Below are 16,669 nucleotides of genomic sequence, written 5' to 3'. Positions count from 1 at the left end.
CAGGAGAAGACCATACCAAAGACGCCAAAACAGAATGGGTTAGCTGAGAGGTGCAACAGGACACTGCTGGAGATGGAAAGATGCTTGCTCATTGACTCGGGTCTTCCCACGATGATGTGGGAGCAGCAATTCTCCATGCAACAAGGATCAGGAAGTTTGTTGTGAGACGAGGAGAAGAAAAATGCCCAGCAGAGCTGATGCGAGGTATTAAATCTAAGCTCTCAATTAGTAAACTATCTATTTTTGGCTGCACAGTCTTCATGAGGAAGCGGGACAGAGATGCAGCAAACTTGAACCCAAGGCGCTGGAAGGAAAGTTTGTGAGTTACACTGAAGGAGGCAACGGATATTTGGTGTACGTAACGAACACACGCAAGGTTGTGGCAGTTCGAGATGTGATCATCAAGGAGTCCGAAGTGGGCTCAATCCCTGACAACGCAGAGACGCTCGACCTGCTAGATGAGAGGTCACAGCAACTGGGGATCTAGCATCCAGATCATGGTCTTCAAGACAATGACAACAAAAAAGAGCAGGGCATATGTACTGCAATAAAGGAGGAGTGGCATTACGCAGAGAGCGTGAACATTCAAGAAACGACACTGAGACGAGATGCCTCAGATGTTGAGGAAGCAGAACTGGACGAAGAATCTACTGCAACAAGAGGGAGTCTCAGAGACTCGGAGTCACTGGAAGACAGTGAAATGGAGGACATCTCACAGACAGTTGGCTTCTTTGAAGACGCACTGGAGCAAGCGGACAGGGCAGAGCCCCGACGAGGGACACGAGCCACGAATGTTCCCCAATTATTTGGAGAAGTCAGGATCCATCTTCCTGTGACTGAGGGTGACTATGTGGAATCCAAAACAGTCTACCAAGCCAAGCAAGGTGACGATTGGGACCAGTGGCACCGGGCAATGAAGGACGAGGTGAAGGCACTCCAAGACAACGAGACTTGGATCCTAGTGAGACCAACCACAGACAGGGACGTCATACCGGGCAAACTGGTCAAAGTGAAATTGGGACCCAGTGGTCAAGTGGACAAATACAAAGCACGCTATGTGGCGACGGGCTTCAAACAGGTGGAAGGACTGGACTATTTTGAAACTTTTGCGCCTACCTGTAAGTCAGAGACATTCAGGATTCTACTTCAACTATCAGTGAAGCAGGGCCATGTGATGCATCAGTTTGATGTCAAGACGGTTTTCCTGCACTCACCAATCGAGGAAGAAGTCTATCTGGAACAGCCACAAGGATCAGATGGGGAGAAGTTAGTATGCCGACTAAAAAAATCAATTTATGATTTGAAAGAGGCAGCTGACAACTGGTATTAGGAACTGGTAAGTTTCCTACTTAGACAAGAGCAGAGAAAGGGGGTCACACATTCACCTTGGTCTGAGTTGACGACATCATAGTGGCATCAAGAAGACTGACAGTGATCTCCGACGTCAAAACGGCACTCGAAGCAACATTTCATATGGAAGAGAGAGGGAGATTACACTGGTTTTCGGTTCTAAGAATCAGACAAGAGGAGAGCAAAGTCACAGTTGTCCGAGAACGCTCTATAGAAAAAATGCTTGAGCTGTTTCAAATGGAACAATGCAAGCCCTCAAGAACTCCAGCTGATTTGAACTTGAAACTTCAGACAGCACAGAACGGAGACGAAGAAGTGCACCAGAGGATCTACAGAAGTTTGGTTGCATCACTTGGTTGGCGCAGCACTCAGCCGGGGTGTCAAGAAGCAGGCCACAGTTGCTCTTTCTTCATCAGAAGCAGAATATCAGGGCATGGCAGCAGCAGTTCAAGAAGCATTGTATCTGAAACAACTTCTGGAGGATTTTGGCATCCAACAGAAACATCCAATAGCAATTGGAGAGGACAACCAGAGTTTTATTAAATGGTTGCAAAACACAGTCATGCACAAGAGGAGCAAACACATTGAGACAAAATTTCACTTCATTCGGGACAAGACGGAAGATGGGAATATTTCAATTCATTACGTTCCTACTGACAAAACGGCAGCCGAAATCTTCACGAAATCGTTACCTGTATCGAAGGTGGAAACATTCAGAACTGTTTTGATGGGAACAGACTCTACGCAATCAGCTCAAGTCTGGGTGGGGGTGTTAGAATATCGATCAAATTATAGTCTTTAACTTAGTGAGAATTAGAAAGAAAGTTTAACTTACCAGATTAGAAGGACAAAAGGAAATTGATTTTAATCAGAGAATTTATGTAAATGAACCGTCAAGAAATGGTGCTCAGAATCAATATTCGGTTCAAATTGGTGAATCTAGATAGCTAATATTAGAGTGAGATTATATGTTGTAAAATCTTCCCAGCATGTATTGAATGATTATGATACCAACAGAAACATGAGCAAAATCTTAGAAAAGTGTAAATGCATACCATCTATGGTATCCCCATCGACTGATTTCTGGGAAATTTGCAGAAGCAAACCATATTGGGTAACCCTTGCGACCCCCACTATAAATCATGGTGCTAAGATTAATTTTGTGTCTTGACTTTCTCACATTGATAATGGGTATATATACAGCTAATTTTTGAGCCTTTTTTCATCCCCAAAGTCAAATCACTATCTTGATATAATAATCAGATCTCTCCTGTAAATCTCTAAATTCTATTGTAAAATATCATTCTTGTTATTCTTTCATTTTGAGAAAATACTTTTTCTACTTAGTTAAAAACGCCTTTTATTCCGCTTGCGAAAACCCATAACCCAATATCAAGCTCTGCGAAGATTTCTGCACTCTTTTATTTAATCAATAAAGCAATTGTTTTGCAAAAAAATCTTAAAACTGAAATAAACATTAGGTATTATCAACCAATTGCAATACAGCTCAATTGGAATAGATTCTTCTATCCAAATCTATCCAAATCTATACAGATTTGGATAGATTCTTCATCAGAGGACAGGAGTTGCTCACAAGGCTACAAGAAGCAGGGGAAGCAATCTCAGAGACACTCTTCAAGGCCTTGGACCTCAATGGTTTGCCAATGAAGTATGAAAGTTTTGTTATACAGGAAAGCTTTAACCCTGCAACGAACTTCACAGAGTTGAGGAAAAGGCTACAGAACTTTCGTGAGAGCACAGCACAGAGGCACAAGGGACAAAGTGGTTCAGTGGCACTGGCAATGAAGCGTGACTTTAGGAAGGGACCCAAGAAAGGAAACTGCTTTTCGCGTGGGATCCCCGGACACTTTGCCAAGGACTGCAGGAGGAAGGAGATAGCACAATGCAGCAAGTGTGGTGAGAAAAACCACCTAGTCAGGGCATGCAAGAGTCAAATGGATGGAGGCCAACATGAGTCAGTGGCAATGGGTCCAACATTGGCCTGACCAGACGAGGAATACGGGGCTATTCTTACCCAGTGGAAGACAGCAGGACTGCTGGTGGACAGTGGTTGTACAGATCACATAGTGACGAACATCGATGCATTCCTGGACTTTGTGCCGATTCAATCAGTGGTCAGAAATCCCAACGGAGAGGCTTCTAGAGTGGTGGGCAGAAGGTGTGTGAGGATCAGCATAACCTCAAATGAAAGGAATTCCAATGCGAACTCAAAAAGGTTTTGTGTGTGCCGGACTACTCTTCAAACCTCTTTTCATTCTCAAGATGCACGGAGTGGGGACATGGCTTCATTTTCGAGAAAGAAAATAGCTGCATGAAACTCCAGAAGGGAACTCGGGTAAAACTAACACAAGAAAATAATTTGTTTTACTTACACTGCAGCGTTCTAGAATTCGAGATGAGTTCCAACAGCGTGAAACTTGACAGTGCAAGGAAGTGGCACAGACAATTGGGCCCTTTGAATCAAGCGGATGTGGTCCGGAATGCACCAGAGACAGTGGAGGAACTTGATGATGTATGCAATGTGTGCGCATTGGCCAAGATCACAAAGACTCCAGTACTAAGAGTGGCAGAGACCCAAGCAGAAGAGAAGCAGGAGAGGGTGTTAACAGACGTGATGGGACCTTTCAGAGTAAAGTCAGTGTCAGGGTTCCGGTTCTGCATTTTGTTTGCAGATCAGTACACGAACTTTGTGTTTGTGGGATTGCTTAAGGCAAAGAGTGAAGCACTGGCTAGCCTGAAGAACTTTGAAGCTGAGACAAGACAATGCCAAGGAGTTTCTCTCAGAGCAGTTCAAAATGTACTGTTTAGATGCAGGCATTCGACAGGAGAAGACCATTCCAGAGACGCCAAAACAGAATGGTTTAGCTGAGAGGTGCAACAGGACACTGCTGTAGATGGAAAGATGCTTGTTCATTGACTCGGGTCCTCCCAAGATGATGTGGGAGCAGCAATTCTCCATGCAACAAGAATCAGGAACTTGGTTGTGAGACGAGAAGAAGAAAAATGCCCAGCAGAGCTGATGCGAGGTATTAAACCTAAGCTCTCAACTAGTAAACTATCTATTTTTGGCTGCACAGTCTTCATGAGGAAGCGGGACAGAGATGCAGCAAACTTGAACCCAAAGCACTTGAGGGAAAGTTTGTGGGTTACACTGATGGAGACAACGGATACCTGGTGTACGTAACCAACACACGAAAAGTTGTGGCAGTTCGAGATGTGATCATCAAGGAGTCCGAAGTGGGCTCAATCCCTGACAACGCAGACACGCCCGACCTGCTAGATGAGAGGTCACAGCAACTGGGGATCTAGCATCCAGATCATGGTCATCAAGACAATGACAACAAAGAAGAGCAGGGCATATGTACTGCAATAAAGGAGGAGTGGCATTACGCAGAGAGCGTGAACATTCAAGAAACGACACTGAGACGAGATGCCTCATATGTTGAGGAAGCAGAACTGGATGAAGAATCTACTGCAACAAGAGGGAGTCTCAGAGACTCGGAGTCACTGGAAGACAGTGAAATGGAGGACTTCTCACAGACAGTTGGCTTCTTTGAAGACGCACTGGAGCAAGCGGACAGGGCAGAGCCCCGATGCGGGACACGAGCCAGGAATTTTCCCAATTATTTGGAGAAGTCAGGATCCATCTTGCTGTGACTGAGGGTGACTATGTGGAACCCAAAATAGTCTACGAAGCCATGAGAGGTGACGATTGGGACCAGTGGCACCGGGCAATGAAGGACGAGGTGAAGGCACTCCAAGACAACGAGACTTGGATCCTAGTGAGACCAACCACAGACAGGGACGTCATACCGGTCAAATGGGTCAAAGTGAAATTGGGACCCAGTGGTCAAGTGGACAAATACAAAGCACGCTATGTGGCGACGGGCTTCAAACAGGTGGAAGGACTGGACTATTTTGAGACTTTTGCGCCTACCTGTAAGTCAGAGACATTCAGGATTCTACTTCAACTATCAGTGAAGCAGGGCCATGTGATGCACCAGTTTGATGTCAAGACGGCTTTCCTGCACTCGCCAATCGAGGAAGAAGTCTATCTGGAACAGCCACAAGGATCAGATGGGGAGAAGTTAGTATGCTGACTGAATAAATCAATTTATGGTTTGAAAGAGGCAGCTAACAACTGGCATTAGGAACTGGTAAATTTCCTACTTAGACAGGGGTTCACCAGAAGCAGGAATGATCATTGCTTGTTCGCAAGAGCAGAGAAAGTGGGTCACACTTTCATCTTGGTCTGAGTTGACGACATCATAGTGGCATCAAGAAGAATGACAGTGATCTCCGACGTCAAAAAGGCACTCGAAGCAACATTTCACATGGAAGAGAGAGGGAGATAACACTGGTTTCTGGGTCTACGAATCAGACGAGAGGAGGGCAAAGTCACAGTCGACCGAGAACGCTACATAGAAAAAATGCTTGAGCTGTTTCAAATGAATCAATGCAAGCCCTCAAGAACTCCAGCTGATTGGAACTTGAAACTTCAGACAGCACAGAACGGAGACGAAGAAGTGCACCAGAGGATCTACAGAAGTTTGGTTGGATCACTTGGTTGGCGCAGCACTCAGCCGGGGTGTCAAGAAGCAGGCCACAGTTGCTCTTTCTTCATCAGAAGCAGAATATCAGGGCATGGCATCAGCAGTTCAAGAAGCATTGTATCTGAAACAACTTCTGGAGGATTTTGGCATCCAACAGAAACATCCAATAGCAATTGGAGAGGACAACCAGAGTTTTATTAAATGGTTGCAAAACACTGTCATGCACAAGAGGAGCAAACACATTGAGACAAAATTTCACTTCATTCGGGACAAGACGGAAGATGGGAATATTTCAATTCATTACGTTCCTACTGACAAAACGGCAGCCGAAATCTTCACGAAATCGTTACCTGTATCGAAGGTTGAAACATTCAGAACTGTTTTGATGGGAACAGACTCTACGCAATCAGCTCAAGTCTGAGTGGGGGTGTTAGAATATCGATCAAATTATATTCTTTAACTTAGTGAGAATTAGAAAGAAAGTTTAACTTACCAGATTAGAAGGACAAAAGGAAATTGATTTTAATCAGAGAATTTATGTAAATGAACCGTCAAGAAATGGTGCTCAGAATCAATATTCGGTTCAAATTGGTGAATCTAGATAGCTAATATTAGAGTAAGATTATATGTTGTAAAATCTTCCCAGCATGTATTGAATGTTTATGATACCACCAGAAACATGAACGAAATCTTAGAAAAGTGTAAATGCATACCATCTATGGTATCCCCATCGACTGATTTCTGGGAAATTTGCAGAAGCAAACCATATTGGATAAACCTTGCGACCCCCACTATAAATCATGGTGCTAAGATTAATTTTGTGTCTTGACTTTCTCGCACTGATAATGGGTATATATACAGCTGATTTTTGAGCCTTTTTTCATCCCCAAAATCAAATCACCATCTTGATCTAATAATCAGATCTCTCCAGTAAATCTCTAAATTCTAATGTAAAATATCATTCTTGTTATTCTTTCATTTTGAGAAATGAATTTTTCTACTTAGTTAAAAAAACGCTTTTTATTCGGCTTGCGAAAACCCATAACCCAACAGGTTATGGGCCTAGAAATTTTCTAAGTCATAATACTAATTTCTAATCTAAAATTAATTTGTTGTTGACAGTCATAATCCTTTTCTGCTTAGTACCTTTTCTTTGCACAACTGATTTGCCTGCTCAAACTACGATGGATCAACAGACAGTGAAGCTGCTGACCTACACAGGAATGGCACAGGACTTTTTCTACTTAGTTAAAAACGCCTTTTATTCCGCTTGCGAAAACCCATAACCCAACATCAAGCACTGCGAATATTTCTGCACTCTTTTATTTAATCAATAAAGCAATTGTTTTGCAAAAAAATCCTAAAACTGAAATAAACATTAGGTATTATCAACTAATTGCAATACAGCTCAATTGGAATGAACTCTTTTGAACTTTGTCAGCATCTGGCAAGATAACCTTTTCCTGCCATCTCATTCTTACCAAATTCTGGCATACCACTTTAATTATGACTCTGATAATTTCAAATTATAACAAGCGAATTCTTGGCAACTGGAGTTTTACTCCCACGAGACTGATTTCATTTTGCAGAATTTTAGAAATCAGAACTGGTTGTTGTAGCTATATATCGATTTCTGGTTTGAGTACTCAACGAGAAGCGATAAAAAATAAAACCGGGTAACCATTAGTGAACAAAAGTCGGTTTCAAAATCATGCCTGATATATATTATTATCAGGCAGACCTTTGAAACCGACTTTTGTCTACTAATAAGGACATTAGATCATAATTCAGTACAACTTCTTTTAGAGAAATCATATTTTTCAGTTTTTGTCAGTACTATACTATGACGCGCTTTATTATAATGCTCTAATTTGGCTGGATGCAGAAACCTAAATGAATAAGAAAGTTCTTTCAAGTTCTTCAAATTTATTTAACCTTCAGTCTTTGTAATAATTCGCAGGTTAGATCAGGATACAAATATATTGCATGTATATTAATTGAAATTTTCATATTCTCTCTGGGTTTTTCAAATTCAAGGAATAGTATTTTTATCCTTCGGTATAGATTTTAATAAGATCAAACTATTTTGTGATTGAAGGTATCTGGACACGATAGAGGAAATAGACACTTCTGGAGGGGGACAGGGGTCACAGTCCAGTGGGAGCAGTGCCCAGAGCAGTTTTGCATCAAACACCGACTCACCTTCAGTAAGAACAGTCTAAAACATTAGGTTTTATGCGAGTGCCTGGAGTTATAACCGAGTGTTTTTTTTATTACTGAAACAGAGTAACAAATCTACTGTTCTTAGACAATTGTCTAAAGTACAACACGAATATCATGTAAAATTATATTTTTCTCAGTGTTTTTTATATTATTTTCACTTCTATATGAAATTACTCTGATTAGTTTGGTCCTTATCAAATATAATTTTTCAGTTAATGCTGCTCGCTTTTTCCCGTATCGACCCGCAATCGTAAATCAGTACTGGAAAAGTATAAATACAGCAACCAATTCAGAGATTTACTCGAGTCCTTTAGAGAGCGGGTATGTCTGATTTTATATTCGTCGGATTTGCTAGTGAATCTGACTTGAGAGGACTCTTTTTTATAAACAAAAACTATATGCGTACGTATATCGAAGCAAAGCAAAGAATAATACATAAGAGACTTAATTATCCCGGGTTGCCACTTATCACTAGACATACAAGGAAGATAATACAATAAAAATGCTCAGGAAAACTTAGGGATATGCCAAGAAGGCCTGACGAAGATATATATATTTTTTTCAAAAATAGTTTATTCCCTAGTGATGAGCGGATTCCAATCTTGCAAGAATCTTGCAAGATGATTCAAAACTTGCACGATTTTTGCAAGAATCTTACAAGATATCAATCAAGGCAAAAAATAAATCGGGGTACAAATGTTTTAGGAAACATCTTTGAAGCAAATTATTGTTTATTAAACAAATTACAAAACCAAATTAAATGAAAAAAAAATTAGCTCGGATTCAAAATCTTGAAAGAATCTTGCAAGTTTTTGAATTCTGGAAAATTTATTTGTGTATAATTGGTAGCTGAAACTAACTGAAAACCAAATGAAAAGACTGATATCAGTATTCTTGATCAGCAAAACTGAACCTAATTGACTTTTTTGTACACGCCTTTTGAATGTGAAATCTTGCAAGAATCTTGCAAGTTTCCGGCAAGATTTTGAATTCAAATACAAATATTCGACAAGTAACTAGAAAAAACCCAAAGCAATCAAATCCGTCTTTTAAAAGTTCAATTTACCTAAATAAAGACAAAAAAACTTTCAATCTTTTGCTAATTTTTTATTTAAAAAAGAATTATTTTTAGAGAAACAAACAGTTGGAATTTTTGGTTACTGATTGTATCGGTAATTTAGCATGTTTTTGTTGTCGTAAAAAAATTCCGATTATTTATGGTGGGGTCTAATTCTCTTCCTATTGAGATTTAAATGAACCTATATGATACCTTCAGTTGATAGCTATTGGTGTTACTGTCCTTGAAGTTTTTTCATTAAAAAAATATCGGTGTGTTTTTGAAGTTTCATTTTTTGTTCTTCTTTCATTCGATTGATAGTTTAGTCTTCATCTAAAAAAATCAACCTCGACTTTCTGGTAAATCAAACATCAGCTCCCTTTTTGATCTTATGCTAAGTAATGTTTCTTTTTAAGTACAAAGAGAAAACATTAGTCGGAGTTTTTTTATTACTGATATTTCGCAATGTACGACAACAAACTAATTGTACAAAACGATATATTAGTTCGTTCAACCAGTCGTTAAGTCGTCACATTGCAAGAAAAAAAACTGTTTCAAAAAGTTGGCGAATAAAGGACTCGAATAAAGGACTCGAATAAAGGACTCGAAAAAAAACAAACTGCAAAAAACTGACTTTTAAAACAAACTAATAATTATTAGTTTGTTATAGAAGTCAGTTTTTTGCAATTTATTTTTTTTTTCGGTTGATTAAAATCTCAGACGATAAAGTTGGTAAAACAAGGTAAACGACAAAAATTAAGAAACCTCAATAACTTTGTAATATCAGTAGGAAAAAAGAGGAAATTATCTCAAATTCAGTGCGAAGTGCTGGAACGTGATTGCTCTCCGGTTCTTTTTTCAAAAAACTCATTTTTAGTTTATCATCCATGTGTATTTACTATGAAATTGTACTCTCAATTATGACCGTGTACAAAAATCAGAAAAATGTTCACTTTACCATGTTCGGGATAATTAGAACTGATATCCATATCTAACTTAGTTCAGGCCAAATGAGCGTCACAATTGTGGCTCTGTAAGCATCCTTTAGGAATGTGATTGACCCTTGTTTGTTTCCCAGGATCATACAAATCACATTAAGACAGTGTTTGATTCCTGGGATTTTTGTATAATCAGTAACCCGGGATGTACATTTCTGCTCTACATGTTGAGGTTCGTACTGGGTTCCTTTCTGACTGTGTGTTGAATCATGCATTTGAGATATAAGCATTCTTTCCTTCGCATAATGAAAATCATTGCGCAACAAAGCAAATAAAGGAATTATTAGGTGAACCATAGTTGTACAGAAGTTCATTTTTTTTTACAAAGTTTCAAAGAAGAAAAGGGTAACAAAAAAATCAGTAACAGCCGATAATGGGAACGTTATATCGAAATATTGCCATCGTTTCTTACGTCTTACGTTGCTTCAAACTCTGGCGAAAGCAGTCAATTTTGTTACTTGCCTTCTTATGAAACCGATTTCTCTATTTTGCAAATAATCCCTGTTTTTGAATCAAGTTTTCAATAAAATTGTTCTGACCTTTGACTGGACTGTACCTGTGACTCTTGACTGGATACGGTGAAATGTTTAAAAATTAAACTAAACTGTTTGGAGTTTTTGAGTTTTGGTTTTACTCTAGTTTATGCAATTGAGATGGTATTATATCAAGGTTGACGAGAGATTAGGCAATCAAATATTTACCAATCAATGGAAAGCAGAAAATGATACCGTTTGGTTATTGCGCATCTAGGGCAATGCAGGCTATAAAAAATTTTACGATACTGTATGGGATGCAGTTAAACGATTTTTTTAAATCATGTAAATTACTCAGACTATAACCCTAAGGTTAGATATCTACATGCTCTAAATTGTTAAACAAATTAATCAGCATTGTTATTAATATAATAATCTTCAAATTGTGGCTGTTGCCGTCAGTGATTTACTTTTTTTATATAAGGTAAGAAATGCACAGAAAGCAGTTTGATTTTAAAGATTGCCATTTATTTCTATAAATAAATATTAAACAATAACTTGGAAGCCACTCTCTAAAAAGAGCTAAACTTTGGAGAGATGTGCATTGACAACTGCTACAATTTTTGAGACAAAAGATCTTAGGACCCCATTTTAGGACTCGACACTTGGAAAAAAATAATGTCAGAGAAGATGAAATTATATTATCAAGGGTTAACAATGGCTGCAATTCTGCCATTAAAGTCACTGTTACAATAGCACTTCAGTCTTCAGGTTGCATTTTGTTTTCTTGCATTTTTATAGATTGCTCTCGAGTTGGATTGATTTAATATGCCGGGCCAATTTTTTGTCTTGCCTCAAGCCATTGTTCTACGAGTCATTATTAGTCGATTGCGAATAGTTTTTCAAAGACAGATATAGCTCGATCCGATTTCTTTTTTTACAAAGTTTATTGAGTTTAATCATAAGACTCATTTTTGTTCTTCGTTTCCCTCAAGCAATTTGACTCAATTAATTTACTGGCAACTCTAACAGACCGTAAGGAATGAAAAACAAAGACAGCTTTGTTTCACGAATTTGGTTCATTGTTTTTCCCTAGAATGAAATTTTTACAATTTATTTACATTAAATGATTTTTGCCATTGTGTTTAGATTACTCGAGCCAAACTCATTTCAAGCGCCGAGTTATTTTTTTTTGTGGACTGATATCAATTCCTCCTATAGTCGATTTAGTTGAAAGGTTATACTTTTTCAACGTTAGATATAGCTCAGTGCGACTTCTTTCATTGACAAATTTCAAGGTAAGGGCCATAAGCTAATTTTTTTTACTACTTTGACTAGATTACCTCTAACTCCGGTGTTTTGTGGTGAAATTCCTCCTCTTTATAGTAGTTGCTTTGAGAATTCCTAACTTGTTTGCATGGATTCTTCTTAGAAAAATATAAGTCACCTTTGTGTGACTGGTGGCTCCAGTACACTGCAGAGACACAAAAATAAGCTCGAATGTGATTTATGCGCAAAACAAAAGACTTCAATTTTTGCTCGTTTTTTTTGTTTTCAATACGCATTCGCGGGTCAATTGTTTTTCGGTTTATCACCAAAACAAAATCTGAGACGATTCTCTCAGATCTTATAAAAATATATGACACCATGTATGGTCCAATTCCATTGGAGAGAGAAAAAAACTTGCCACCAACGTCATGCCACCAACGTCAAGGTTGAGACAGAATAGCTAACTTGTAAAAGATTACAAGTTTCCTGCAAAAGATGTCTAATTTGTAAGAGCTTGCAAGTCGAATAACTATCTTGTAAATTTCTTACAATTTCGTTCCGTCTGAGCTCGACTCTTATTGATTAATTGAATTTAACACTCCATCATTTACCGTTGAAATCGCGTGAGATTTATTTGCTCAATTTAGATATTACATTACAATGCAACCTAAGTTGATAAAATTTTCGCTTCTCATTGTTATCAACTCATGAGGTCCTTTCGCAATTCAATTAAAATTCAGTAGATCTCAATTTGTACCCTTTTTGATTTTAATTGAAGTTTCATATTCATATGTCAGCATTTTCGCAAAATAATTTCAAGACCCTTCATTTTTTAAACCAATTTTTACTTTATAATTGTAATTCACACTTTTCCAGATTCTATATTTTTGAAACATCTGTTTATAGTCATATTTTGCAACATTTTATTGTTTTTTTGCTACATTATCTTTTAAAAACTTATATTCAAAAAGTTTATGTAAGAAATTGTGTAAGTCAAATGTTTAACCTCTAAAAACCCTGCGAGTTGAATGGTTAACTTTCAAGAGCCTTGTAAGTCGAATGATTAACTTTTAAGAACTTTTAAGTCGAATTGCTAACTTGTAAGAACTTGCAAGTTTTCGGAAGAACAACTTGCAAGGCGATGCATCGCCTTGTAAGTTTTTGCCAAATTTTTACGAGTTAACCATTCGGCCTAGACCCGGGAAGCATTAAAATGGAGAAAAAAATATTTTGACACAGATTTTTGATCGAGCAAGATCTTTTCATGCCCAATATTGGCAGAGAACAGTCGTTTTTATGCATAATCACGACTAAAAGTTGTTTTTGAGTCCGTGAAGTTCGCGACTTGGGATATGCCGTCTTCGGCTCAATGAGCACACTTGCAGGATGTGCAAGCTTATTATAGCTATATTTATACTGATCCGGAGATAATACACTGTTTGGTCGTTATGTTTCCAAATGAGACGAATCCTGATATTACTTGATAAGACATTGTTAAAAAAATGTAAATATTGCAAGACCTTGACGTGTTCCAATGCTTCAAGGAATAATTCAAGATAGTAAGAAAAATGTCTTTGCATTGGTGCTATGAAAAAAGAAGATATTATAGCAAGATAACTGAGAAAGATTAACCACGACATTGAAGAGTGCCGAGTTGTAAAACTCAAATATCACTGTTAAAAATTTTTAGCGCGATATGTTAATAAGATAGAACTATCAATAATTATACTGATCATGCGTTCTAAGTTTTGAGCAAATTGATGTTCTGTTGTTTTAGAGACGTTCTTCTGTCATCCACAGAGGGTCAATAGTCACATGTGCCACTGTGCAGCTCACGAGCCAGACTTCAAGTGGCTCAATACACGAGGTGGTCGTGGACAGAAGTCCGAGCAGTGACAGTGGCAAAAACGAACATGTAAGTTCGTTTTAGATGGAAAAAAGGTGCATATAAGAACGTTCATATATTAGTACGTTTTTAGAATATGACCAAGTCAAGGTCGTAGCGGCATCTAATGAGAATATCCCATTCGAAACTGACCTTTGATCAGACTTTTGTGCGCTGGAAGTGCGCTCGAAACCACCTCTGATCAGACCATGTCAGACTGAGCTCTGATCAAAAAATCTCCAGAAAATTGTCCAGATGTGCGTGAGGCCCCTGTCCAGACAAATTTCAGGCAGTTGCTCAGACTCTAGTGTGCTCGAAAGAATCTCTGATCAGAATAAATAAATTTTTATTGTGTCCAATAAATTCACTTTATGTACAATTTATGAGTTTTGTGATCAATTTTTGCGACAAATAAGATAACGGTGTATATGCTTTATTGATAGTTTTTCCTTTTGATCGAAAGCAAAAATAAGGCAACTTTTCTATTAATTAGTTTTTGCGTTTTGTCGGCTCGTAGCGTCCCGTACCTAACGCTAAGGCAATTTCAGTACTGATCTGATTCAGAGCTTCTTCAGTGATTTATTCTGAATTATCTTCTGATTCAGAAAAAAACTTAAAACTTTCTTTGAATTTTGCTCTGATTCAGAAAAGATCAGAAATCACTTCACAGTTGGTCCTGAAATTTTTCTGAATCAGTACTACAGTTTGAAGTTCCTCTGAAAATTTTCTGATTGTCACAGAATCAGTACTGAATCAGTACTGATTGTCACTGAAACTTAGGTACGCGATCAGACTTTCATGATATGGAATTACTGGCTTATCATACTATCGTGCGTTCGAAGCAGTCTATGATCAGACTATTGTACGCTGAAACTATCCATGATGAGAATTTTGTTCGTTTCATACACCTGATGACCAGACTTTTGTGTCTTCTAAGCCCCCTATGATCAGACTTCTGCCGGTTTGCCATTCTTAGAGGTCATGAAAGGATCATATATGTTTTCATACAGTTCGTAACGTATTTCCTTGTACGATCTTAAAATTAATCACATATGACCCCTGAATGACTACAATAAAGCATATATCATCCTTGTATGAATTTCTAGAAACCATATATGATCCTAGTATGAGATCTAGTAATTATTTTTTGTCATTTTTTTGTAATGAGAATCACAAATTTGATTCCATGACAGCATATCATTCAATGTTATTGGTTTTGTTAAAAATGAGGAAAAGTTTTAGAGCAGCGGTTAGTTGGTAACATTTTGATGGCTGCTAAAAATCGAGCATTTGTGTATATCAGTATTTGACTCTCTCTTCAATGCAATAGTATGTTCGGAATCAAAATCTTCATCTCAAAGTGAACAGTTTGACAAAACTTTTTTTGAAATGAATAAAAGACCAAACTCAGAAAGTTTTACGGCAATTTGCATCAAAAATGAAGAAAAAGATCTCAAATACAATGAGAGGCAGAGGTATAACTCTTGCATAAAACAATTGGCCCCATGTTTTTGGTGTCATTACATTTCTAATTTTCCGGACCTTGCAGCAATCTTACGCATTCTTGATTAAAAATGTTTTTGGTATCGAAATTGCTTACACAGTTCAGACAGCATGCATTTTGTAGAAACTGTGAAAAAAGCACTGCAGGAGTTTGACAGGGTTGGTTTAAAACCAGAAGGTTGTCTTTTACGATGTATATATGCGATCTTTTTTCTTGTTTTGTGGAAAAGTTTTTATAGTATTAAATGTAAATACAATTTTAGTCTTTTGACGTAACAAAAAATATGAAAGCCATATTATCAGCTAAGTTTAAGCGGATGAAAAAGTATTACAAAAATTTGTAATAGTTTCCTTCTGTGTCTGATGAATGTTATGTTATTGTTTTTTCAGCGAAAGTGTTATCAAGCTGAACATGTTGTTTGGCAAGGTTCTGAAGTTTTTCTGCAATCTTAGTTTGAAGAATTTGATTCTCTTGGATTTGGAAGACAGAATAGATTCTAAATTCTATTGAAATTTTTTGTACTTGTAGCAAGCTGTTCTGAGTTTCAGTTCCCATTCAATTCAATTAGGGTTCAGAAAGATCAATTACACTGCAGTATAATTTGTTATTTTCAAATTGTACTCAAAGAAATGTGATGGCCATCTTTAATGTATAAAAATATGGCAATTGAGTTTAATCTAACAATTTAAGGCACTGGTGCGTCATAATAAAGAGGACTGCAAAGAAGGTATTAATATCAGGGTTAGGGTGGTTGCTACCGTTGAGATCTTGTAAGATTTTCTTAAATCTGCTACCGTAAAAATGAACTCAGAAACCAATAGCTCTGACTCTTTTTGGGAAAAAATGATGTTCTTTGCTACTGTAGCATGAATTTTTGCAGTCGTTCGTGATGTAACAGATGACTCCGAGCCCATTGGATGCTTGCGCATTTACATATTTCCTTGCAGTTCAAATTTTTTTAACAAAAATTTTTTTGGACAATTTGAGTAGATTATTGAAAAAAGCTAATGGAACGAAGTCGATTCAATCATTTGTTTTTTAATTTGTCTCTAGGTTTTCTGTAATCAATAATAATCATAACTTTGCGATGCTTTACTTTTTCCGTATCTTAAATTTTATCAATAATTTTCTAAGAGACCAATTGTTTTGGTGGTCCAAGAGGTACAAACAAAAAACGCTGTAAGAACTGCCCTTAAACATTTGTTTTCTTTTCTTCGTTCAAAAGTCGCCAATTCAAATTACATATATAGAAATTGAATTACTTGGTCCTCTTCAGACACCAATTTTGTCTTTTTTGAATATTTTAAAATGTCTTTGGCATGCAAAAACAGCGACT

The 16,669-nt window shown here is 37.7% G+C and overlaps 1 protein-coding gene across 3 annotated transcripts in view; it reads left to right on the top strand.

The window, feature by feature from the left end:
• LOC142344850 (uncharacterized) overlaps positions 1–16,669 on the top strand; it is a 217,935-nt gene that overhangs the window by 18,050 nt on the left and 183,216 nt on the right. For all 3 annotated transcript variants that reach the window (XM_075396870.1, XM_075396869.1, XM_075396871.1), the window contains exons 3-4: positions 8,023–8,131; positions 13,722–13,859. In XM_075396870.1, the coding sequence (XP_075252985.1) occupies positions 8,023–8,131; positions 13,722–13,859 (247 nt within the window). The remainder of the gene's footprint in view (positions 1–8,022; positions 8,132–13,721; positions 13,860–16,669) is intronic.

The sequence above is a fragment of the Convolutriloba macropyga genome, chromosome 8 (assembly GCF_964194025.1).
Source record: "Convolutriloba macropyga chromosome 8, txConMacr16.3, whole genome shotgun sequence".
NCBI classification, from domain to species: domain Eukaryota; kingdom Metazoa; phylum Xenacoelomorpha; order Acoela; family Convolutidae; genus Convolutriloba; species Convolutriloba macropyga.
The sequence above is the reverse complement of the archived record's forward strand: the minus strand, read 5'-3'. Positions and strand labels throughout refer to the sequence as shown.